Below are 27,594 nucleotides of genomic sequence, written 5' to 3' on the forward strand. Positions count from 1 at the left end.
AACAAAAAGCAACCCCTCCCACTAAACTTACCAAATTATTGCTCAGCTTAACTTTCCTCTAAAATTTCTCTTTCTGAAAGATTACTATGATACAGGGAATTACAAGAAGGCTGCCTACCAAAGGCACAGCATACCCCAGAAGGCTAACTGTCCTGCAAACCGTTTCAACAAGATAACCTACCTCATCAAGAACTGGTTTCAAAGTAACTTTTAGGTAGTGCCTCCCCACTATTTTCATCATTTCATCTACACATCGAGTTGCTAATGTGTTCCCTCTGAAAACTGTGTTTGCTTCTCTGTAAGAAAAGAATAAATGTTACTTGAATGGGAGGAAAAAGAACCCTAAGGAGCTGAGTCACAAAAATCTTATTAATATTTTATCTCACTATTAAACAAATTTGTTTTAAAACACATCAGGAATTTCAGAACTTAGATATCCAGGTTGCAATGGCACCCATGAATCGGGGGGGAGAACCCACAATATTACTACAGCTATTTCCAAAACCAGTAACATAAAATCATTTAAAAAAGTCTGGCAAGTTAATGACAAAGGATGTTGTAATCCAATGTTGAATGTGAGAAACAAACAATTGGAGAAAATTCCAAAGTAATGAAGACTTGTAGCTGACCAGTAGTATTATTACTCCAGTGCTCCTGGCAAGAAAACTATTACAGCTACAATAAACAGCATACTGCTGCACCATACTGATAAACTCGGGCACTTTTCAACCAAAACACATTTAATTTAGGGTTGTGCTTTTTAGTCCATGTAGTCAAAGAAAATTAAGTCAGCTGTACATTCAATAGCAAAATAAGTCTTTCTACTCTCATGCATTTACTGTAATCTTTGTACAGTGCAAATATAATGGAATGTGTGCACCAAAATGCAGTGCAAAAAGTTATTTTCCATACAAGTCACTTCTTTTTATGTAGCCAGTTGTCTCACCTTATTTAAATCTGGAATAACTCAACTTTGCAAAGAAACACCCTGTGATGCTAAAATCCCTTCCACAGCTCCACTGGACATGACTCAGTACCTCAGTGGGCACTACTTAGGCCTGCTTCATTTCTCTAACCACAAGCTGCTAATCCATGGACCATATACTGCTACAGATCTAATAATGTGGAAAAACTCCTGTGGTGCTAGTTTCAAGGCATATAGGACAGGACAGACTTACTTACAGGACATCTTTGAAGAAAAAAAGAGCACTCTTCATTTAAGTCACATACTCAAGGAAACAGCATGAGATTCTTAGCAATTTAAAAAGTGTTAAGTATCAATCTGGTGGCCAGCAAAATTTGAAGAGTGGTCAAAAGTTGATGTTCTAAAACAAAAAACTATGCGTTCTTGGTCACAACTCTAGTTTGCTATGTTTAGCTGTACACTAGCTCCAAGAAAGTTTTATAGACAAAAGATTCCATCTAAAAGAGCACACTTAATTAGGAACTGATCCCCAGCTTCAGTGTAATTTTAGTAAATGTTTTTATAAATCAATATTATAATGAGTGTATTTCATCAGTTTTTAAATACTAAGGGAAGAAAATCTAACATGCTTACTTATCAGTGTTGTATCATGAAATCCTCTGAAACTCTAAGAATAACAAAAATAGCATGAAATCACTAAGCATGAAATACATACTGAGTGTCCTTCAGATCTAGCTCTGCCACTGCAGTGACAAATGGAACCAGCTTATGGTGGTGTAGCAACAATCTTACAAGAGGCAGAACAGCATCATATTTGTCTCGACACACTTCACTCAAAATGTAGGCAGCAGATGCAGAAATTGGCTGTGAGAGAGCAAAAGACAAATCACAAATGAAGTAACTGAACGTTCTACTTATGTTTGGCAAACTATGGCTCTGAACTGTATCTATCAAAACTACAGACATAACCTCTTCACAGAAAATTTTAATAGAATTTGCTGTATAACATGTCAATTACAAGTTTCCATTCTATAGAAAAAAATAATTGAAAAGGGATATTATCTAGTCAAACATACTTGACATTTAAGTGTTTATGAAATTCAACATCTACTCATGCTTCCCATTTTCCCCAAAGGATTAGAATACGGCTTTGTCACAAATCCAAATAAAAGGCAGCAAGCACCTGCATGGCCATAACATAATGTCTTTATAGGACTTAAGTCAAAAAGACAGTATCTAACGCTGCCACTAGATACACTCAGCTCTTCCTGAGTTACAGTAAAGTAGTATTTGAGTATTGCTAGCAAAAATTTTATTCAAAATCTGTTTCCCATTTACCTGCCTTCTCCTCTGCCGACACTTCATGTAGGTTAAAGAAATGCTATAAAGACCTAGAAATATAAACCCATATTTGCTATGGATTTAATTCCTTATGCACAATGCTATGCTAACCATCTACCACACTTCCCTTTGTCACTATACCCAAGTGAGAAATCCAGGCACGCTGAATAACATTGGGGAAGACAGAAGAAATTCAGAAGAGGCGGAATTAGAAACCAGTTCTGAAGCAGACCATTTTTGGCAATGGTGAATATCTTCCCTTTCAGTGGCAATAATGGATCAATGTCCTTGGAAAACAACTAAATTCAGGGAGGCCAGTAACAGCCAGTACCAGAAGAAAATGTTGAAAAGAGCAAACAACAAGAAGAAAGTGTTTTATCACTGCCATTCACACAGCACAGGTTACTTCACTGTTTCTGCTTGTTCCTCTAAAACAAGAGCAGAGGTTAACTATTTTGGAGTAGAAGTAAACGCTCCAAAAGCTGCTCACCTTGTTGTGACAGCAATAGTTAATACAAAGGAATGAAAAAATACTATAATTATACTTATTTCCACACATAGCCTCTTACAGGAGGGCATGATCTATTTTTAAATCTTTGAGAGAAATTTTCAACAGAAGTACCTGAACATCTGATGATTTTAGCAGCAAGTTTCTTAAAGAAGCATAGTATTCAGATGGAAGTACATAGTCTTCAGTATAGCAAATATTTAATCTAAGTGATCCCAGATCATCAGTTTTAGAAGACTTGTTTCCATTTTCTCTTGGTTGAAGTAAGTACCTGAAAGCACAATAGGACAATTCTAAAATACAGCATTAAGATTTACATCTCATTAATCTATCTAATTTTACAATAAAACAAATCATCACGTTTAACTACTTCAGCGTACATTAACTCAGTCTGAAAACTGATGATAAAATTCACATTAAAAAAAGAGAAACAAAAGTTGTTGTTTATTCCTAACGAAGTAGCAACATTTGGTGCACCTTCAGCACATAATGGAACATATATTCATTTCTCATATCTTTCCCAACAGAGAAGTAAGGATATATTTATTGTAGCTCAACTGGGAAAACAGGAATAGTCAGACATGATGTTGGACCTTCTCATATTATATCTAGGTTATACTTAGATTAAGTGTCAGACATTACAGATGGAACATCTGGAATCAAGACTTTAAATGCTTTAGAGTGAGACTTGTAAAATACATAATATTAGCAGGCTGCACTGCTGAGAAAGAAGTAAAATTAAAGGCAACAAAAATTTTTTAATGCTTTAAAGTGCTTTTTCTTCTACTCTTAATACAAAATATATCAAACAATTCTTCATTGACTTTGCTGTAGTTCAATTGCATTCCAACAGGAGGTGCAGCCCTATAAAAACATTAACAACTTTTAAGTAGCCATTTGTGTCACAGGTTAGTTTCAACATTCAGCCTGGCAAACTGAAATCATATCTTCAAGTATTCTTTTTAACTACATATATATGTGTGTATATATATACATACACATATATATACACACACACACACATATATATTTAACTACATATATATATTAAAAAAAAAAGTGTATTTGTACTTTTACAATCTTCTTTGCTAGAAGAGAGCCTCTACTGGACATTAGGACTCTCAAGCTTATTTTCCCAGTATTTAGTACTAGTAATACCGTTTTTTTCTGCTCTGGTCCAGATATCTTCTAAAGATCCTTCTAAAACATTTTATGCAGTTACTAAAGGTCTAAAAACCACTAATTTTTGTCACAGAACTGCTTTTGATAAATTTATCGTTATTGGATATAAGGATTTTCTCATGCAAAGTATGTCTACAAAGTATATTAGCAGACACAAACCTCTCTATCCATACTTCCTGTCAACTGGACACGAGCCAGACACAACTCAAAAGCTACATGAACACAACATGCTGGTAATGAGTCCATGCTCACAGAACCTCTCTTAACAGGTTGCTGAAGCATGTCATTACATTAGCATGGCCACAAGGCTTTTGATCAGCTCAGAACATAGGCAGAACAAGCCTGTGGCTGTCTGCAATAAACTGGGTAAAAGACTGAAGATACTGACACAAACATTAAATATAATCTGTTATAAATATAACAATAAGACATAATAAAACATTAAGACTAGCAAATAGCGTTCAACTTCTACATGTCTAAGACCACTGGATACTGGCTGAGAGGGGTAGGTGGAGCACAGCCATAACTGATCCTGGCTGGGACCCATGTTCCATTTAGTTCCTGTTTCCTCACTTCCTTCCTATTTGTTTTCTATACGGATATGTGAGGGCTGTGGTTCTTTCCTTCCTCCACTGTCTTCTCCATACTGAAGGGTTCACCAAAAATAGAATATTTTGCACACTTAAAGGCCTTTGAGTTCGTCTTGCTTATCATTTCTAACGCTAGGCAGTTGGGATAGTAAAGGGGCTGGAGATTGGCTCTTGCCTGTAAAAACTTTGGAAGACAGGTTGCTACGATGTTATAAGCAGAGGGTTTTCTTCCTAAATTCCCTTCATACCTTATACTTCCAGCTTCTAAATGAGTATGTCAGCTCTCTTGAAATGACATAGGCTTGGTCCCAGAAGACACTTCCTCCACCTCTCCAGGAAAAAAGAAACGCTACATACATACACATATATATGTTGCAGACCTTTCATCAATTGTTCTGGAAGTCTGTCTTAGTAATTTAAATACAAGTAACGCAATTCCAGGATTGCTGGTTAAAGCTGAAAAGCATCCACAGATTCACTAAAATTCAGCAAGCTGACTGAGACAGTTATGCTCAGTGTGAGAGCTTGTTATTCTCTCTAATGGAAATAGGGTTTTTTTCCTCCTAACTTCCCTTTCTTCAGTATCTGCACTTTACCCTCAAACACATTAGCTATTTTGTGTGCATGGGCAGACTGGGGGAAGGGGAGAACTACACGTGCAGTCTGGCAAGGTTAATTCATTGAGCAGAGAAACCCACTAGAAAGACATTTTATGCTTTGTGCCTTGCGTGTACAGAATTCTAACCTTATTCAGATGAACGAGACTAGAATAGCTCACACAGAGAGACATTTTTAATCAGTAATAAAACATGGCCTTTATAAGAGAAGATAAGCAAGGTAGAATCAAGTTCACTTCTGAGCCATTTCTCACCATGCTTGAAAGGAATCGTTTCTTAAGACCTTCACAGGAACTTTAATTTCTCCTAGAAAGACATCTTGTACCAAATTTCCGTTGTTCCATAGGTCAACCCTGAAAATAAGAACATTACTCAAATAAGAACATTACCCCCAGAGACGAAGAAAAATCTTCAAGTTAACAGCAACTGTCTCACAGCACTAATCCACATGCATGGAGGCAGGAAATGTTAGAAATCTCACTCCATTCTAATTAAATCAAGAGGAATCAAACAAATGGCTTATTAACCAATAAAGACTAGATGAAGCAACAAACAGTGAAAGTTAGAATCACAGATCTCGCATCAATAGAAAAGTGATATTGGCAATATAAACATATTTTGAACAGTCTTCATCTCCAAAACTGCCTACATTTCTTCACAAGTAATTTAAGTGAAATTTTTAACCAATATATTTACATATTTATATCTTACTGCTAAAACTGGGCACACGGCAATGCCACACTAACACATGCGCTTGTTTTTCCAAACAGCAGCTCATGTTTACAACCTTAAAAGGAATCACACACTCCAAAGACATGCACCTTGTTTTCTTCTATCACTTCTTACCTCTCTGACATTTCTGACAGACAGCAGATGTTAAGAAGAACAAAAAAAATTAATACTAGATTTGTTGGGGCATGACTGTTTTTCTAAATCTATTTGCATCTATAATGAAATACACAATTCGAATTAAGATGCTTATGAAGCTAATCAAAAGTTCACATACAAAGTTAGTTCTATAACAGCTATTAAAACTAAACACTAAATTCTTCTGATGTCTGTTGGAAAACATATGCTAGCTTTGAAGATTTGCTGTCATTCTCCAGATTTGGTGTGTGTGCGTGCGCATGTGCACATGTGTGTGTATGTTTCAGAAAAGCTGAGTGTAGGGGCTCTCCACTCTTAACTATGTAGCATAGACAGACCTGCTCTAAGAGCGAAGGACTGGAAAAAGGAGACTACACGATGAAGTACTCTTTGCATCTGCAAGAAAAAGATGCAACATGCATGTGTTCTCCTAAAGAGCAACGCCAAACCATAAGAAGGTCATAAAAGAGGCCTTCTAAAAAGCAATGCCAAACCATAAAAAAGCTATTAAAGGAGGCTTTTCTCTCTACTTTTTGAAAACAGCCAATCGTATTTGAAACCATAGACTAGCAACCTGTGTCATCCTTCAGTAAAAGTCCTATTAACAATAATCTGTCCAACCTAGTATATATGGACAGAAGGCCCTTGTGCCTCTTTACTCAGAGGTACAGGAAAAAAAGTTTAGGCTGCTAGGTACACTATCACTATTTACTAAAAAAAATAAGAGTAGCTTCCATCTTTGGTAAGCAACACACAACAAAAATTGGATGATTTTCTAAGCTAGAAAGATCTTTTCTACAAGTCTGACCATTAATTCTCTGGAGTTAATTACAATAAAACATTTCTTCATTATCTTGAAACCTTTATTAATGATGCAATAAATCACTTTCTAATCTGCATAACCTACCTGAGTTCCAATTTCTCAATATCTTCTTCTTCCACCTGAAATTGGGACTTTTTGGTATAACTGCTGGACCTGGTTACCTGGAAACAAAATCTTCCTATTAACATACTTTTTACTGTCTTATTAAATAAGTCAACCAGACAAGGAAAACCAGATCATTAACACTGTCAAATAGTTACTGTTTCTTTTCAAAGGAAAAAGTCTAGCTCACCAAGCAAGCTGCCTTTTGACACAAAACAGGTGAAAAAGGGGACAAGAAAGCCTGACGGTGGAGACTGACGAGGACTGAGATCTAAGGGAGCTATAACAGATCTATTAGAAATACAAGAAAAAGTATGATATGAAACTGGCAAGACTTTCTTTGGTTTCAGCATAAGCCCCAAGAAAGTATTAAAACCAGTCTTGAGATGCCTAAGGAAAAAACAAATAAGAAGTCCACTGCTCTTGCCCTAGTTACACCACAGTTGCGCCCTTTTATTTTTCATTCTTTCTCACTTCTTGACTGACTGCATCGTCAGTTTAAGTTCTAAAAATTACAAGTCATAAAATTATTGGAATGTTTTTAATCACATTTTTATCCTGGTATTTTACTTCCCAACAAATCATTTCCAGTATTTTGAACATGGCAACTGAAACACACTTGATACGCTGTACGCAAGTATGGAACAATTTCTCACCAAAGTCACACAGCAGGATCAGGATCTATACAAATACAGTAAAATATAATACATTTGAGCTATGTGTAATACTTTTACTACTATGACTCTCAGCTGAACAGCAGAGTATGCTTACATTTAATTGTGTAAATGCCAGTTTTCAGGGTTTTTTGTTCCTTTGTATCATTGTCAGTATAGCTGATTTTAGCTGGAAGCCTTACATCTTTTGTAGTGCGACAAAACAGCACAAAAGAATATTTAGATATCTCTGGCAGTTTTTCCACACTCTGAACTAAAATTCTTAGTCCAGTAGAATGTTTTGTAGCAGAATAGGAACCAAATTGCATATTAATTTTCATTACAGACAAATCAGATGAGAATTCAAACTTATAGTTTCATTAACGTAGGATAACCCAAGTGGAATTGAAAACAAATCCTAAGCAACAAAAAAGTTAACATGTTATTTTAATCAAATCATAAAATTAGCCTTTATTTGATACAACTGCTACACTGTTGCATTAAGGAAATAAGTACTTCGTTTAGCCGTATGCTCTTGAAAAATATTTAAATTGAGTTCCACAGGATAGGTTCAATTTCTCTCAGAACTCCTCCTGATGGCAACAGACGCTATGTAAAAAGTGATTCAAGATAACAAATTTCTCTCACATATATGCTGATTAGGAAAAGTCATTTTTATATGGCAACTGAAGGGGAATGCTGTTGTCCAACAGTCCCCCGCACTGTACGTGTGTCCATTTACTTCTATTTGAGGGGCAAGTTATAGCTCTTTGGTTTGTTGGAAGAGAGCCTTCTGCATTAGGTACTGCTATGAAGCTTTCTTAAAAACAGTTGAAAGGTTGCATAAAACAGATAAACAGGCAGAACATCACACAAGGTTAGGGCTATACATTGACAAAAAGTTACCTCAAAATAAAATGTTTCGTTAAACTGCGGATTGCTTGTTTTCTTCTTTACTTTGGTCTTCTTTTGGTCATTCCTGTTCCAATGTGGTAAAATTTTTTTACCATAGACAACTTAAACACACAATTATAAAGACATTCTATTGTCAATGGGGCCATGCATTTAAGTTAAAATAATTTTTGTCATTTTAGAGGTCACTTCAATCAATGAGGAAAACATTAACATAACACTAGTTTGTCTTCACAATATAGTTTGAAAAGTTAAAATTTCAAGCACCGCATCTATTTAAATGTGCACCCGTCCAACCTTAAGTTTATATTTCAGCTCACAAACAAACATAACAAACATATATCAAGTAAAATAAAACAGCAGTTTCTGAAGCATTTCAAATTTAAACCTGCAAACAATTTCATAACCACTGCCTGCACGTTTTGAACAGATTTTTCATGGTCTTGTTCAACTGCCAATTTTTATTTTCCCATCCCTTTCTGGTGGGAGAATACCCACTAGTTCTTTACAGACAGAGGCTTAACATCAAGGCATCGAAAGTTTTCTTTGGGAGAAATCACAGCTTACACTAGATGCCAAACATCATATGGTCAAACAAAATAAACACTCCCCACTCCCCTGTATTTTACATAGATAGAACATGTTTGAAATTTAACATACTGAAAGAATTAATTCTTACTTAGCTATTAAAGGGCTTTCATAGTATAAAAGTGTTTTATAAAAGAAACAAGTATAAAATAGTAAGAAAAACAGATGAGGGAAAAGAAAAAAAAAAAGTATCCTAGACATCCACTAACTGTTTTCAGGAGGCATTAGCCATATAAATATTCCATTCATGGTGCATGAGTCACAGGTGAATGATATTGAAAAAATCTTAACGAGGAGCTTCTCTCAGATTTGCACATACAATCCCATACTAAATACTTGTATGAGATGAACCTTAACCCAGTTCCTTTTGTATAATGGGACTCAAATAGCAAATATATGTCAATTTGCTTCCTTTGGCAATCAACATCATGCTTCCTAGGTATAATGACAGAATCCTCTTAAAAACAGATAAGCAAACAAAGAAAACTCCACTAAACAAATTTGATTGTCCACTACTAGGGAGGAAAAATGCCTCTTCCACTTAGAACTTCTTCAGGGACAATTCTGCCAGAGTCTTTAAAACATACAAGTTTACTAGAGAGGTTCTGGTACTGGGGTCAAAGAAGCAGTTCTTCAGAACCACCAGGAAAAGTGCTGATGGATTTATGTTTGAGGCTGCAAAAAAGAAACAATTTAAACCTAACTTACTTCAGATGCTATCTGACAGTCAGTATGGGTGGGACATGGGATTTTCTCAAAGAAACAAAAAAAATCCCAACAGTTATTCAGGATTACTGATCCAAAAAGGCAGGCAACATTTAAGCTATGGGGACTTTGGAAGGTGGCGTCCTGAAGCCCCAATATTAGAAAGGTCTCACCAGAACCTCCCCTACCTTGCTTTCTCCCAATCCCTAAACATTTCCTGCAAAAAACTTGATGCATTAAGAAAACCAGGGAAAAGGTGGTGGTGAACGGGCAATTAACCACATTGTCCTATAAGTTAATTTGACAAAAATTAAGGGAAGATATCAAAAAATTCAGTGCAAAATCTGAGGAGTAAGAAGGAACTGAGTGACAAGCGGTCCTTGACTAGTGCAGGCTGTTCAAGCAGACCAAACACTCAGTCTTGAGAGTATGGTAGGGAAGGGGAGCGAACAGTGACAACTGAGTCTGTGATGTATGCAGAAGGCATTCTAAGATTTGTTCTTCTGAAACAAAATGCAACACCTCTGTGTTTCAAAGCTTTTTTCTTAAAAACTGTCTTTCTCTTTTCCAGTTTAAGATAACAACATTTTAGATTCATTTATTTTATACTGAAAACATTACCTGGAAGGACCCACGAGAGAGACTGTTGCATAAGGGTCACAGTTCTGTCCATTTATGAGAGGCAACCCGTGGCATTCCTTTATGCTAAAATGAAAAGGGAATCAGTATATCAGTGAATCAGTGTATTGGATGGGGTGGGGAGACACACCAAAAGAATCCCTAACAATCCTATCCTTTCTTAAGCATGTCCTGCCATGTTACACACTGATACATTCTGACCTAACATGACGAATGCACAGAATGTGGATCATGACTACAGATTCCTGGATGATAGCATGAGGTAATATTCAAGTATACACTTAGACTTAGGCAGCTTGGTGAGAACAAGATTCTTGGAATCGCTAAGATGAAAAATATTCCAGTATCACAACCACAAAATGCATGGTGAAATACTAAATAAAATGATCCCCCAAGTCAGAATAAACTGTAGATTTCATTAATTTTTAAATTTGATTTCTCAGAGATCTAAAAGGCTATTGGACTTCATCTGCAATGACAACAACTGAAATTGGAAGGCACTGAAAAGGATTTAAAAAAAATTTTTTTCAGTTAAGCAAGGTGCTAAACTGAGTAAACTGAGGAATGCAAAGTCATATCCTAAAGTCTTATTTAAAATTAAACATCCAAAAACTGCTAGTGTATAGTCCAAGCATGCCTTGGTTCCCTCCATACTATTCGGCCACAGGAGAAATGTCAGTTTACCTAGGAAATAATATTTAAACATTATTTCCAAACTCTTTTCTCAATAGTACATGAGTGAAAAGGGCTAAACTGCCCTTTTGAAAAATACTGTTCTCTTCCATAACATATAGTAAGTTGTAAGCTGAGGACAAATAGGTACATAGGCATACTTTTCACCACTCCTGATGCAAAAGAGATAGGATGGTTATAAAATGCTCTTGGGGACAGAGACACATTTTCTGGATCTTCGCTGAAGGCTTGCAATCTCTTTGAATCACCACCGCAACAACACTGAATGAACCAGAACGAACCTAGCAGCACAGCTGGGACACCACGCTGGTTAATCTTCAGGTAATACCCAAATATGAGAATTAAAACAGCTGGAACAATTTGTAAACTTTAGGCAGAACCCAGGCTTTCTAGCAAAGTAGTGTTCTAATATTGCCATGCACACAATAGTATTTAAATCCAAAAACATTTAGCAGATTATGAATTTCATAAGCAAATAAGACAAGATCTGAATGTTATTTTCCTGGTTTTTTGTTTTGTTGTTTGTTTTTTTTTTTAAATAATCTATGGCAAGAACTTAACTAAATTGATGCAAATAAGCTTTGGTTGCCATAATTAGCTAATCTGAATAAAACTCTAAGTCTGTAAAACTTAAGGAGAAAATAGACTTTTTTGCTAAGTCCATAATCAAGTACATTTTCTAAATGCTATGATTTGGAAGAGTAAGTTGTACAGTAGTTTATGACATTAGTGAAAGCAAAACAAGTTTAAGAAGTTACATAGCAGCAAGAGAACAGTAAGTTGTTAAGTAAATACCTTCTGTACTGTAGAAAAACAACATTAGAAGAATAACAAAAGGTTCTAAACTCAAACACTCACAAGCTGGGAAACAACAGACATAACACTCCAGTGCTGCCTGAACTTCACTCTCTTTGGAGTGTGGACTATTATAAACCAGATTCTATTTTCCCCCTAAAAAGTCCCCTTGTCTTCGCCAGTTCAGGGAACATTTAGTGCTTAGCCACTGCACAGTCATTTGGTATTTTTTCTTACAGTTTTTAAGCATGTGACCTTGAGCATTTTAATAATTTTTGAATCACAGAGAACCCTACAACGACTACAAGCCCACAGATTTAAATGGGTCCTTGAAGCACTCAGATGTTTCATAAGCATTAATTGATTCCTCCTCCAACACATCTGTGACATAGAAGAGTGGTGACAAAATTAAACTGTCTAGACTGTTCAGTCATTTGGGGTATCTGATTTGAGACAGCTAGCACTTGATTTTTTTCAGACTATCAGGCATTATGCAGCACTAAACATACCAAAATGCAGCTCACAAAAATTTTCAGTTTCAGGTGTAAGTACTGAGTGTACCTGTAAGTTAGTCTCAACTTGAATCTCATAGGAAATTAATAGCAGATGGACCAAGCCAAATCTATCTGGTATTTTAACCAGGAGAACATAATTTCTTTTCCTACAGTCTTCTGTCTCATGTTCACCATGCTTCTAGATTTCTCTACCAAACAGACCCAGGCCCTAGAGAAAACATCTTCTTTCACTATATAAGAAGTTTTAATTCATTCTCTGGTCTCTGTATGACCTACATAATACTTGCAGATAAGGATCCTGTGGAAAAACATGTACCTGATTGTACCACTGAAAAATGATCACAATGCATTTCTTTGGATTACACAAACAGCTTGTTCTGGCCTCTGCTCTCTTTTGATAGCTTGACTGCAACATAGACAAATTAAAGAAAAACTTGTTTGTGATTTCCTGCAAGTTGAAAAACACTTCATCAACAACTACACAACCCTGCAGCATAACTAGAATCTCCAGATTCATCACGCAGACCTGTCACCTCAGGCTAATTTCATACTACATCAGCCTCATCATGTAGGCAGTTGTAGCATTCCCTTTTCATCTCCTGCCCAAGTCCTAGTTTTGTTGCCAGCAATAAGTTCTAGCTAGCCTAGGCAGCCTATCCTGCTCCAACATCCCAAAAAACAATGCCCAGTCTACCTATCAATTTCTGGTATCCCCAAAGTTTTCCTTATCAGATCCAGCAAGTGCAAGACTTTGTTCCCAGTTCATCCAACCTCCTTTCCTTCCAATTCTCAGTCTAAGCTAGCCAGTTGCAACCACCTCTTCATTTGTCAACTACTGCTGCCTAGAGTCTGCTTAGATATGTGACTTAACAGTACAGCTAAGTCAACCTAACTGAACCAAAGTGGTGGTCGTCCTCCTCTTACCCCTGTCTTGCACCCATCACCTGTGATGATTCTGCTTGCTTATCTTACAGAAAGCCATTTGGGTTTTGAGCCAGTTTTCAGTCAATTTGGTAACCAGAATGAACCTAGCCATGCAAAGATCCTACAAATTCCACAGGCAGTGCAGGGAAAGTAGCAGGAGCAGAAAGCCATTAAATCAACTCAGCAGTATCAAACTGGATTCTCACTCCCTAGGGAGAGCATACAGAAGACTGAAATCTTGGCACATTTATTTAACCTACTAAACAACAGCCTTCAGTAAATATGCATAAAAAAATTTGAAAATATATAAGGTGGCCCAATTAAGAGTAGACTTAACAAATAGAAAGGCACAGCCTGATGAAGCTTATAAGCTACCAAATCTCAAGGGAACACTGCCTTCCCCAACGAATCAGATACCAAGGTGCCAGAATTGCAACTTTCTAGAATTAAAAAAAAACCAAAAAACAAAAAACTGACTAATTAAAAGAGAAAGTAACACTAAATATACATTCCTATTCTGACAACTGTATTAAACACATTTCAGCTTATAGTAAGCATTTCAGCCTTGAGACATGCTTTTGTCTATCTAGACTGTCACAAGCAATTTTTATTTAAAAGGCAGAAGCTCCTACAGTAGAAGTAGACAGGATTGTAAAAGCCTTTAAATTTATCTTTTAGTTTACTACATCTTTATGTAAAGTCTAAGCAACAGGTAGCAAGGACTTTTTTTCTTTTCTCAAACTACTGATCAGTTGCAGCTCATGGTTTAAAGACCTTTCAGACTACATTCATTTTTGCTTCACATCTCAATAATTTGGTCTGTAAAACGAGTTTCATACAGGAAAAAAGAGCCTTTCATATACAAACTGGCATATATTCAGTTTGTGAGATGGAAACAAGTCCTTAAAAAGACACAGCGCTCAGTAACCCCTCCCCCCAATAACATCTGATGGGTTCTGTACATCCACCATTCAAATCAACTGAAGCCCTCCAAGTACAGAAACTGAGTAGCTGTAGCCATTAGGCTTTGCAGATTTCATTAAAAATTGTTATATTCCCCATAATGACTTTACGGAAGCAGATAAAATTTATTAAGGATTTACATGGCTGATACAGTAACAAACCTACAATTAAGATTAAGAGGGTACAATTTATTTAGACCATGCAAATGCAAAAAAAGCAAAAATCTAGCTGTAATAAGTTATTTCTGGCCTTTCAACAGTGTTAATATTGTAAATACATACAAGTGTTTATTTTAGATTTGAAGCCATGCTACACACAGAGAAGGCAAGTACTACCATCCAATGGCTTAATTTGGCAAAAAAGTGCTCAAGTATCATCAGTTTCAGCAGCAGCAAATATGCAAAAACGGTCACGCAAACTTGTTTTTCTACAGACTCCCAGAAAGGAGAGCAGCAACCATGTATTTTTGAAATATGCTACTATACATGCCATTGTGGTTTTGAAAAAAAAAGCCCGCATTGAGTCAGCAGTTAATCTGTTGCAGTATCTTTTTCCCCCTCCTCATTCACACATTTGAAAAGGAAATGAGTAGTGTAAGAGGCAAAACAAATTTTAATTCAGAAATGGTCTGTGGGTATATCTGCATCAAATTTAACAGTAAGTTTTCAATTAATACAAAAATTGTGCATCAAATCAGGGTTTAGTCCACTCTAAGTTTTCCTTAAGATAACCTTTCACCAGAGGAAGGTTAAGTTTAAGCTTCCATTTCAAAAAAAAGAAAAAAAAGGGGGGGGTGTAAAGACTTTACAGATATGAGATAGGCAATTTCAAGTGTTATTTCTCCAGGGAGTGATGTATTTCAACAACTTGCTCTGATAAAGGGAATACACCGTATTTAGGTTCAGTCAAAATTTTCAGAAAGGACTAAAATGTGTTTGCTTTAGATTTCTAAGCAAACATCAAATATCCAATTTTTCAAATGTTTATACAATTTCAAAGCCATAACTGGCTTCTGAAGGTGCCACCTTACAGAATTTGCCACCACCCCCCCCACTTTTTCCCTGGCTTCATCAGGACCAAATCATTAACCTGTGGTACTTCTTGTCCAAGACTTCCTTCTTTTATCCAAGCTGACAAAAAGCAACTTCCAGTTTTTGAGAGTTTTTGGGGTTTTTTTGACTGTTATTCACAGCTTTTCTGGTATAAACACAATCAGAGATACTAATATTTGTCCTTCCTAAAACTTACTTCCCTTACACAGAGTCATGTGAGGCAGCCCAAATAAGAATCTACGTTAAACACTAAGAAAGAAAAAAAGAAAAAAGAAAAACATGAAGAATCTAACTCCTGGTCTTTTTATATGACAACTGACCATCCCTTCCTCAGATGCAACAGCACCTGTCTTTCTAAAGTCACATGTTCCTTTCCCAATCACTTCTTGCTTGGAAAAGCAGGTATTGCTACCTATATTAACATGAGAAATGATGCCTTCCTCCTTTCAGCATCAGCCTTGAGAGGCTAAATCCCAAACTCTGTTAAGAGCTACTTTCTACTGTAACCAGTTCTTAACTTGAGCCTCATCATAAAACCCATCCAGAAGGCAAACAAAAAGAGCTTCAACAAGCATGTCAACATAACCATAGTAAGAAGAACCAAGCTTCTAGTCAGGTCTAATCTCGCTAAGTTGGTTCAGCCACAAATAAAAGGTAACTGGCAGACTCCAGATAATGCTGCAGAATCATAGTCCATGAACTACCTGCTATCGTCCATGTGCTTAATATGATCTTTAACCTTGTGCTGTGAAAGTTACGGCTACTATTCTTCATCTTTGTAGAACTTACGCATTCTCAAGAGATGCGCCCTGAAAATCTGTCAGAAACTTATATAGCCATGTAAGCCAGCAAAAGCATCTCGAATTCTCTAATCCTACAAAAATGTGTCTGTTGAATGTTTAACAAATTCCCTGTCTCATTACACTGAGAGATCATTAATGTGAACAGGAAGTAAAACATGGTTCTGAAAGGCAAGTGTTACAGTCCCTATGTCAAGACAGTTTTTTTTTTTGTTTTTTTTGTTTTTTTTTGCTTGTGCCGATACTTGTGCAGAATTTTGTACAGACTGAGGTGGGGAGAAAAGTGTACATACATGTCCATTCTGTCTTTTTTTATTCAACCACAGCTCTGCTACTTGCTATCTTTCAGCTTTGCTATGGGACTTCCTAATACAGTAACTTCTCGGGGCCTAGTAATTGGCCAACAGCAATAAATGCAGCACTATTACCTTGTGGAAATACACAAAATAGACTAAAAAACTCACCCCAAACTTAAAGCTTTCTATTAAAGAAAACAGATGCAAGATTCTCTAATGTCCTCACACTCCCTTAAAATCAAGAGGGTCTCAAAATGCTGTCACATCTATTTCTATAAAGCTATATCCAGAAAGAGATTTGTTATTTCTCATTCTCACACATTAATCAAGAATATGTTTATGTATGATGCACTTCATGTACAGGCAATTATTTCAAGACTACCAGCAAGTCTGCTAACGTACTAATAAACATCTAGCTTTAGTTTAAGGAACCCTTGTTCATTTCATAATCTCAGATGAGGACAAGAGTGCTGATGTAATACTGCAGTGTTTAACGCACAATCTTCTTCCACATGTCACTCAGCGGTGAGTACAGCAACCACGAGAGAACCCTAGCTTCCTTTTGATCATTTATCTCCGTCATAAACAGATCCTAAAAGAGCGCACAGTGAGTAAACCACTTCCTACTCAAAATTACAATCTGCAACAGTAGCTTTCTAAAACAATTTTTCTTCACTGTATCAAAATCAAAGCATTTTAAACATGAAAAATTAATCTAAACTACATTAAAGTGCATGGATATATAAAAATCAAATAAATAAAATTAACATCTACAAAAAAAGTTAAGTTGGGAATATAGCACAAGGTCATCAAACTCCAGTCAGCTTTTGGTGGTGAATGGTCTAACGTCTTTACACTTTGGAGTCAAATTTAAGTTTGGTAGTGGGAAGTCCTTAAGTTGTTGCTAAGAAATTTTACTGAAACGTGGCAACATTATGCTTCCCCAAAAGGCACCACCTGTAATTTATTTCTTCATAGACACTCCTTGCCATAGTTAACCATGAAAAAGTCATTCTGAAGCAAACATGAAGGCAGACCTGCACATTTTAAAACAAAACATTACTAGTGAAAAAGTTTCAGAAGGTTCCCACCAACACCAGCAACAGCTCAGTTCTGTCAGTAACAGCAGCACTGCAATTTCTAGCCATTAGCTGCAATTGGCATTCCTAGCTTCCTCACCCAAACTCATTTCAATTGGGCTTAAAAGGTATTGATATCAAACAGCCATGCTGAGTCCTAATAGAAGTGAGTGCTTTGGGAACTAGAGAGATAAGCAGTTGCTAAAAACTTCTGCAGGAAGTTCCCTAAGCATATACCTGCTCCCTCCAACAAGGCACCTCCCTCCCCCAAAAACTCCCACAGCCAAACAACCTGCCCCCCCACCACCACCATATAAAAAAAATGTTATTGGTACCAAGCTCTGCAGACATTCAGTATTAAAAGGGACTAATTATATCATGCTGTAACAAACTCAAAATTTAAGGATGGATATATTTTCTTACTGTACTACTAGCTGCTGGCACACAGATCCATTATCTGTTATCAGTTCATTCAGTTTTAATTCAAGGTGAACTTTTCCCTGAAAAAAACAAGAAATACAAATATTTTAAAAAGCCTTTATTTTAAAAGTAGTGATTAAGACAATATAGTTTATAGTTAAAAAAACTTTTAAGGTAATTCCAATACATCCACTTCAAGAAGATACTTAGTCTAAAGTGTGTATCCTGCAAGGACCGTACGTGAAATGTATTTTGAACTTGGAGAGATAATGATTAAGAGATGCATCGTCATCCTAAACTGCAGACAGCACATGAATTGGTCAAGCTTCTACAGATCTAACACATGCCAAAAAAAATATTTCTTTCCAGCATGAGGAAGTACAGAGCGGAAAAGTTCCTCTCAATCTTTTTGTCCTAAGTGTTGGAAGAACCCATGAATAAATGAAGAGCGAGTTCAAAAGGGTTTCAAGAGAAAGTCCTAACATGAACTTGGAATCTCAAGGCAATTATGCACATAAAAGAAGTAGAACAGCATAGGGTAGCCATAGCCAATAACTTTTAATACATCCAGTCCATTCCACCAAATTCAACAACCCTCAGAAGCCTTATCCCAGTGCAGCTTTTAACTCTCATGAAATCTGCTGATGCGTTGATGGAACAGTAAATACAATCCAAGGAGAAGAAAAGGTGATAAAAATATCTAAACCTGCCCTCCTCCTCCTTCTCTTTTTCTGAGATGGTAGGATGACATCTGGCATTTGCTAAAACGTGTTAGAAACAAGAATCCGTAAGTTGGGGCATGGCATAGATTAAGCTTGGAAATCAGCAAGGACAAGCCTACTCTACCATCTCAATAAAGGCTGCAAAAACTCCAAGCCATGCCACGCACCTTTCTTGGGATGTCCAAAGCTTTGTACTACAACCTTGCTCCAAACATCTGCCTGGACAATATTCCTACTCCTTTCCACTCCTGAGTATTTGTACTAGCTTTCACATCAAATGTAAGAGACACTGATGCAGATAAAGACTAAAGAGTTGCCTGGAGGGATGCGTTACCATCTCCACACAGACTCATGTGTTTGCACAACGATGCAAAGAGAGAAAACAGCTTCAATGGATCCTGCTGGCCAAGTGAAATAGTTCAGAGTTAAGACTTATTTTTTACAACTGCATCACCTGTATTCACAAAGTCCATTAGCCACAAACCAACAGAGGCTGGAAAAACTTCAGGCAATGATTGCTGTATGATTCCTCAATCCTTAAACTCTTCTCTACAGATCCTTTATAAGCAACTGTCACAAGACAGAACACCAGGCGAGACAGACCTTCAGTCTAATACAGTACTGTTATTCTTATTAGATTTTTATAGTTGCTAAATGGAACATTAGATGACACGGGTCCTGTTTGTTATTTGGCTGAAGAAAAATCCTAATCACAGACGAGTTAGGGAAGGTAACTTTTAAGTGTTACTAAGGGAGCAAGCAACAACCTGAACTACAGCTTTGCTGCTACGACCCTAAATGGAAATAAAACCCTTAGCTGACCTTGTGCACATTTCTAAAACATTAATGTTTTGACGTAAAACTGAAATGTTTTTATTGTAAATCCCCTGGGGCAAGGCTTGTATTTTTCTCTCTGTACATCACATGGGAGGAGACCTGAAGTTTCTTTTTTTAAGGAAGTTCTAAATGTAACTATTTTGGGATGCCTGCCAAGTGTTTTGCAAGCTGTTACTACATGCAATGGAACACAGGTACATTAAGAAAATATTTGTCAGGCAGAGAAACTCTATTACAAAAATAGATTTAGAGACTAAAAACAGGATATTGAGAAGGAAGCCAACAGCCTTACAAGGCAAAGTTCTTGAATGACAAATGAAGAGACAGTATTAATTGTAATAGCTGGCTTAACTGCTTGAAGTAAACAGACCTTGTGAATGGCCTAAACATGCCTTTCTTTGCTCTTAAGAAACCAAAACAACGAAAAACAAAAAAAGCCCAAACCCCACAAGTCATGTATTCTTCTGCAGTAGTCAGTACAATAGAAAGTTTACTGATCCTAAGAATGTTATCTGTACCTGTATTTTGCCCCAAACTCATCACCATAATGGCTATAACAAAATGGCTGCATCTAAGTGAGTATTTCCCTGACAAACATGGACAGTTTTAGGCAGATTGTTGTTTTATTTGTTGAGAGCAGCGTGATGGTTTCCTAAAGCAGCTGATATATGGATCTATATCGCAACTTCAAATGAAGTATGTAACTTGGTTTTAAATGTGGTTGTACAGGTTGGTTTTAGACCAAAACATCAAGAGAAATCAGGACAAATAAGAACAACTCTTTGTGCGAATGCACTTCTGCAGATCTGTTGATCTCAAAGCAGTTCACAAAGCCAGGCAGGTACCATTTTCATTCTGTAAATGGATTTACAATTATGTTGCCTGATGCTGACAAGAGGGAGACAGAGCTGTTGATTCTGTGGCTGAGATTCACATGCAGGTTACCAGAAAAGCCAAAAGATAAAGTGCTCAAATCACTATCCTAAACATCAGAATCACAAAACCAATTTAGTTTCACAATTTTGTTTTATAATTGCTATCGCATTTAAATACAGTATTTTAAGAGGTTTTTTTCCCTTCCCCACACTTTCAATGTTTGGATCATTTCCACATTGTGAAGTGTTGCAACTACCTATACTAAGTACAAGGCTTCTAAAGCTCTTCAGTGGAAACCAGGCTCACAATTGTATTTTAAACATTTACCCCTATAGGCACTCATATACTATGCCTATATTCTGAATTACACTACTGTTGCAAGTATACCACAAAGTAACTTTCGACAGTATTAGTTTTCTTCATAAAGCCTTCTCTCCTTTATATTCAAGAGGAGATGCACAATCTCTTGCCTGAAAGGTAGTCTATGTTTGGGAAGGTTATTTTGGGGGCGGTGTGTGTGTGGGGGGGGATATATATTTTTATATCTATATCTATCTCTCGTTATAACTAACAGTTACTCTCCAGTTCCTCCCTCAGCAACCAAAGTGCTAGATTACAGTATCTCTGCTAGACTGTCCTATTTCTACTTCCCTCAACTCAAAGGAAAAAATACCACAACTGAATTATTGAATTTTTAGTAACATGAAAGATGCTCTTTAATATATATCATAGCATGCTAACACCTAAATAGAAGGAGGAAAAAAAACTAAGCCAAAACCTAGAGAATTTTCATACAAAAAAAAAAAAAAAAAACAACTAAACTCAGGTTATCTATTTAGCAGCACCTCAGGTAAACCTTAAAGCATATGAAAAGTAAAACTGGGGCTCTAGAACACTCCATAAATTATACAATAATCCTACATTTAGTATGGCACACAACAGTTAATTGTGCATACTCACTGCAAAAACTCTATACATACCAGAGAGGTTTTCTTTGCTTTCATCAGTTTTTTTTCCAGCTTCCTATTCTAAGTTAGAGCAAACATACACCATATTTTAGAAGTGTACTACATTTTACTGTCTCCCACACCTAGCTCTTAGCACAAAGAAATGGCCTACAGTTCCATACTGTTAGGAAAATATGTTCAACCCAGATCCTATTGCAAGGTTTACTCTACACCAGACCTTTCTTTCCTAGGATTACAGATTTGAGCTGTTTGAATCTACAAACTGGCCTTAGGTTCAATCTTTTCAAACAAACTTAGGCATCTGACATGAACACCAGGTTGAATCTATCAGAAGTACATTATTTCAATAATGTAAAACCTATCAATTTTAAGAAAGACTAGTGTCACTTTCAAAAATCTTCAAAGTGCACAAGAGATCTCTTGTCAATATATTTCACAAGTGTAGATCAAACCTCTACAAAATATTTCTTTCACATTATGCATAGCATAATGGACTGTGTTTAACAATATGACCTCACTTCAAATTAATTAAATGAAGATTATGAAAAAGACAAATGCAATCCTAACAATTTTATTAGCATGCTAAGGCTATCTTCATTTTATTAAAAAAAAAGCTTTTTTTTTTTTTAAAGAAAAGTTTGTACCAGCTGTGATTAAATACCGTGTTCCACTCAACTTTCTGAACACTATTTTATTTGCTTACTATTCTCTCATTCATGCCTACTTTCCAAGAAGTGGTGCACAGAGGAAAAAGTTTTAAGAAAACAGTGTGACTATCCATTCTCAATATTGTAACCAGAGGCAAAGAAAAAAAAAAAAAAAGAAAAGCAGCACCCCCAAAAACACAGCAACACCTCCCCTACAGAATAGATGCTTACTAAAAGTCAAAGCCAAATAAGTTTTAGACACTCTTCCCATTGCTGGGGAAAGCCCCCTCCTTCTCCCATTGAATACCCCCACCCCCTTCCTTTTTAGAAGAGACAAAAGAGATAAAATAAGTTCTAGCTATATATTAACTTTGTTTTTAAAAAAAAAAACATAAAATCTGATCTACTGAGTTTTTACACTGGCATAATTACATCAGATGCAATTTTATCTACCAATACAGTTATTAAAATACAAAGATACTTATCCATCGACATAATATATTTGAACCACAGTATTTAGTTCAAGTAGTTCAGTCTGACAGTTTAATTGGCACACCTTTATGCATCAGCAAAAGCAGTGTACCCCACACAGCAAATCAAACCATCTAAATAAGAGTGGTTAAAAGCAGAAAGCCAGATGATAATAATATGAACTCATACAGCAGTATCTTTGTGTGATCTCTATTTTGGGAAGGGTGGAAAGCAAAGAACAAAAAACAGAGGGAAGAAAAGTAATTGTATAAACCCAAGACAGATTATTAACTTCAGGACAGATTTTTATTGTTTTTGTAATCATTTTATGCTAGGCTAAACCAAAACCTTGTGTTAACTTAAGCATGTAGTGCCTTTAATTTGCTGACCTTCCACTTCAGATTACCAGCATTAATATAGAGCTGTGAAACTAGAATGTAAGATGATAGGTATACAGCTTTTGCATTAGCAGTACACTGCATTGTGCTTTCTACCCTAGAGAAGTCCTAAATTTATAATAGATAACATGGTTTTAGGAAATGACTGCTCTGTTTGTCTCTCTCCCCTCCCATTTTTCTAATTTTAAAAGAATCAGCAAGTAATTCCAGGAAAAACTAGACGCTGCATTCAAAGCACTTAAGTTTTTCTATAAACTGTCTAGATTTGTTCATTAATGAACTCAAATCTCTTACGATGCTACTTTCATTTGTCCTACAAAGGTATAGCCTACAACTTCCTATGGAGACTATGAGAATTGCTAGGAGTGTAAAGAAAAACAGACAAAAAACCTAAAAAAAATCCGAGATAAGCTTATTGGAAGAAATAAATCAGCCAATGCCAAAGCACTTTCTGAGTCAGTCTGGATTTTATACATCTGCAAGCTGTATACCACAATATGCAACTTGTTCTTTGCAAAATGAATATGCATCACAACCACTAAAGCATCTGATATACAAGTTGCTCCTTAGAGCAAAGTTTGCCTGTATGAAAAATAGATTCCTGGTACATATAAAGCACAGTTTTCTTGAAAGAAATAGTTTTTCTTTAAAAGAAACTGCAATGTATCCTGCATATAGCCAGGGAATATAAAATACTTCAAAGCCATCCTTCTACCCATCATAAGGAAAAGACTCATGTGGGAAAAGACTCATGTGGAGGAAACTAGGGAAAAAAAAAAAAAAAGCGTTAACTAGGTGTTTAGCCCTGTAAAGGGCACAGCGTATTTGAAAATTATTTTTCTTTTTCAAACTATTACTTAGTTTTTTAAGCCTTTGTGCACTTTTTCTGTGAAATTAAAGCCTACTATTTTTAGCCTTACTGGAACAATTTTGTAAGTCTAAGTGTCAGTACATTACGGCACTTCTGAACCAAGTAGTAGACTTGAGCTAAACCTAGCAGACATGAACAGGTCTCAGAAATAGCTCTGTTCCTACAAATTTCCATGGGAAAAGGAGGCAGGACAGAGGAGAGACATGTGCAAATGGAAAGGAAATGAAAATGAAAAAATTCCTAACCCAAGGAAAGATTATCATAAGGAGCTCACACCTTAGCAGCAAAATGTCATTCATTACTGGAAAAGCTATGCAGAAGCGTGTTTGACATGTGCCAGCCAAAGGAAAGTATCGATAAGAGCTTACGTTCAACTGTGAGCTACAAAGCCATGGAAAATTGAAAATTTTACTTCCAAAACATAGAAAATTGTTCTATTATATGAAATAGTATAGTTGAACTTTCACAAGCTTAGTCTTATTCATAAGTAACATGACAAAAGCAAGCTTTTAATAAGGAAAAAAATTATAGCACACATGACGACCCTTACGTCAAAGCAGAAATGGCATTTCAACTTATATTTTGAAAGGATTTTCTAGAATATTTGGCACAATTAGATGGTAGAATTGGAAGAAGAATGAGATATCTGTTGAAAATCAGGCATAGTTAAGAGAAAGTGATACTAGCGCAGATATTGTTTTGTATACCCCAACAGTTGTATTCTAAGCTTACAGCACACAGTTGGTTAATTCTGCCCACACATTCACCTTTTATAAAAGTAGGTAGGATTCCCTCTACCCAGGAAGTTCAAAAGAAAATACAAACACTGCCAAGTCTAAGACTTTGCACCAAATAACTCCAGTTTTGAAGACTTTACTATTTCATACTACATAAGCAAATTTCAGATGGTAACACCGAAACTGATTAAAAAAAGATTCATAGTTTCCCAAGTCTTTCACCCATCTCAAGGACATACCTCCTCTTGCTCCAAAGACTTTTGATAACACAATATCATACTGTTAGACAGTTGCTTCAAGTATTTTATCAGTTTTGAAATTATCATAAGGAACAATACAGCTAGTTTAGAAATGCAGAATATGCATTATTCTTTAATCAAGCTGAAAGACAATTGACTCACAAGATAAAACAGAGGCTCATCTCTTTCTGCCATAGTTCAATATAAAGTTCTACCATTACATATACTTACATATACTTAATTTTAAAACTTAAATGTACAATCTAGTACTTACCTGAACCTCTGAATTAGAATCAATAGGTTGAAGCAAAAACCAGTTCTCTTTGCCTGTGTAGTTGCATAAATCTTCTTTTCTGATTGAAACTTTGCCTGGGGGCAGGGTGAGGGAGAAAGAAAAGGTGGGGGCATAAATACCACTTTCATGTGAATAGGTCAAATAGTTTAAGACATCTGGGGTCTTGATTTTTTTTAAAACTTTTTAAACCTGGTGACGTTATATGAAAAGCTTATGGAAACAGGAAACTAGGAACATGGAAGTAAAACAGCAAAAGAGCTTATATAAAGACAAATTAAGCTAATTACGATGCATTATCTTGGCTATCACTAATAATAAGACTAGATAAAATAAAGAACACACTTGTGGCTGTAAGGTAAAATAATAAAGCTCTGAGAGAACAGTAACGGTGTCGAAGAATGTTTAAATAGGAAACTGAAGGTAAACGCCTTTTGCTCTTCTGATTGTTATTTGGAAAGCTGTTATTATACCAAATTATCTGGCATCCTGGTGCAAATTATTTCCTTCCTCAATTCAAATAATGTGAGGCCTACTTCCATAGCAGACTGTTAACTAGAGCTTTTATAGGAGCTATATCCAAATAGCAGCTGCAATAGGGCAAGTATGCATTGAAAGAAATTCCATCTCTTTAACTTTTCAGATAAGCTATATAAAGCATTTTGCAGCAACTTATTAGTCATCGGATTTACAGGTTGCACTGGCATAGATCAAAACAATATAAATAATTTTAAGAATTATTCTAACTGCAAAAATCAGCTCGTTCTGTACAGATCTACCAGTAGTGACAATTATTCAAATATTCTATTAGAACAGAAGGGGAGAAAAAACTCCCGATCACAATAAAAAAAAATATGTTGAATAAGACCATAAAGTGTTCTATTATCCTAAAAAAAAGAATGTTTTAACATAACAGATTAATCTATTAAAGATATGACAAGAAAATTCTGCTTCCCAAACATTAAAGGAATATTTAGGTTTAAGTGCACTATGCACCTTTTTGAAATAGGCATGAGTTTAATAATTGTATTCATTAAACTACAGACAGTGATACTGAAAATAACTAAACATTTTTGGAATCATGCAAGATGTAGGGAATATCCTACAACTTACCTATACGCAGGTCTTTTTGTAAAACGCTCTTATCATAAATATAGAAGGACAACCATTGGAAGGTTCTTGGAATCTCAAAGTAAAACTCTTCCCCAAAATAAGGGCTGAAAAGAAAAACTGAAAGTTAAAATAGCAAAACACTTAATATAATTTTTACAGAACAAATACTGAAAAGCAGTGTTTTTACTGCAGTCAAACCTTGGCCCTTACTATATTACGTCCAGTACGTTATCAGAAGTACACACACCAATTTCATTACAAAACATACTGTAACACCAAGTTAAAATTTTATTAGAATGCTTCACGTGTGTTCAGAAACAAACAAAACACAAACAATTAAGTTACTCCACTTTAAATTATTCCACTTCATTCTATATCCATCCTCTTTTTAATCATATGGCTTCCTGAGAAACTCAGAAGTTTTATGTTTCTCCTTTTTGATTCTGCAGGTTGTTAAATTACACTCAAGCACAAATTATGAATTACTTCACTAAACTGCCAGCATTTGTTTAGATCTAACTTCTGTCCCAGATTTGACATTCAAAGATTCAGGCCTGAAAAACAGAGCTGTAAGTTTTAGCAATCACAACATTGAACAGTGAGAAACAAGTGTCATTCTCAAACACTTATTTTCTCCTGTAAACTGAACTGGTCACTGCATTTCTCCAGCTAATCAAGTCCAATATGGTATTTACAGTTCACTGTACTTAACTACCATCTAAGTTGTACTAATAAATAGCAAGAAGTATTTAGAGAGCACCTCACATAAACAGACTGGATACTGCTGTGTAACAGACACCAACTACACCACGTGACATGTCCATGTGTATGTGTATCTTCACTCTCAAGGAACGCAGGCTTCCACCAAAGGAAGGAGTACTTACTGACCCAATCACAGCCTGCAGTCAGAAGCCTGGATTTCAAATGATTGAACAACCATTTTGTTATTTACATCACTGCAAGTTGTGAATTCTGAAAAAACAAATGTGCCCACCAAAACTCCTCCCTTTTGCGAACTACTGAATTCTTATAGACTTAAAATACTTTAATTTACAATGCAGTATTATCATCACCAGGAAAAGGTGTGCAGCTTCATGACACTGGTTTTAGTCTCTACTTTCTTTCTACAGAAAAGTATTGCAATGACAGCTGGACCAACAAATTCAAAACAAGGTTGGCTTTTTTGTTTTCTCATAATGTATGCTTCTGACTGTGTGTTTTTACAATATTTATGTTTATTAAACTAGCACAAATATAATTAAACCGGTCATTTCAAATATAAGCATATTTCCTGCCTAAAAGGATATCAGGAAACACATGCCTCCTCTCTTCCCTCCAAAATAATTACAAAACATAACCCAAACATTCAAGGACAAATAATTCACTAGGATAAAAATAAGAGAGAAGCTAATAACTAGTGTAAAGAATGCAAAA

At 35.9% G+C, this 27,594-nt stretch overlaps 1 protein-coding gene across 1 annotated transcript in view; it reads right to left on the reverse strand.

The window, feature by feature from the left end:
• Window positions 1–27,594, reverse strand: part of RASA2 (RAS p21 protein activator 2) — a 53,273-nt gene that overhangs the window by 14,998 nt on the left and 10,681 nt on the right. The window contains exons 3-12 of the mRNA XM_026101676.2: window positions 26,161–26,264; window positions 25,030–25,124; window positions 17,993–18,069; window positions 10,435–10,518; window positions 8,515–8,587; window positions 6,938–7,014; window positions 5,418–5,516; window positions 2,889–3,045; window positions 1,641–1,789; window positions 182–296 (exon numbers count right to left, since the gene is read on the reverse strand). Of these exons, the coding sequence (XP_025957461.1) occupies window positions 182–296; window positions 1,641–1,789; window positions 2,889–3,045; window positions 5,418–5,516; window positions 6,938–7,014; window positions 8,515–8,587; window positions 10,435–10,518; window positions 17,993–18,069; window positions 25,030–25,124; window positions 26,161–26,264 (1,030 nt within the window). The remainder of the gene's footprint in view (window positions 1–181; window positions 297–1,640; window positions 1,790–2,888; window positions 3,046–5,417; window positions 5,517–6,937; window positions 7,015–8,514; window positions 8,588–10,434; window positions 10,519–17,992; window positions 18,070–25,029; window positions 25,125–26,160; window positions 26,265–27,594) is intronic.

This window comes from Dromaius novaehollandiae, chromosome 9 (genome assembly GCF_036370855.1).
Source record: "Dromaius novaehollandiae isolate bDroNov1 chromosome 9, bDroNov1.hap1, whole genome shotgun sequence".
In the NCBI taxonomy this organism is placed as follows: Eukaryota; Metazoa; Chordata; class Aves; order Casuariiformes; family Dromaiidae; genus Dromaius; species Dromaius novaehollandiae.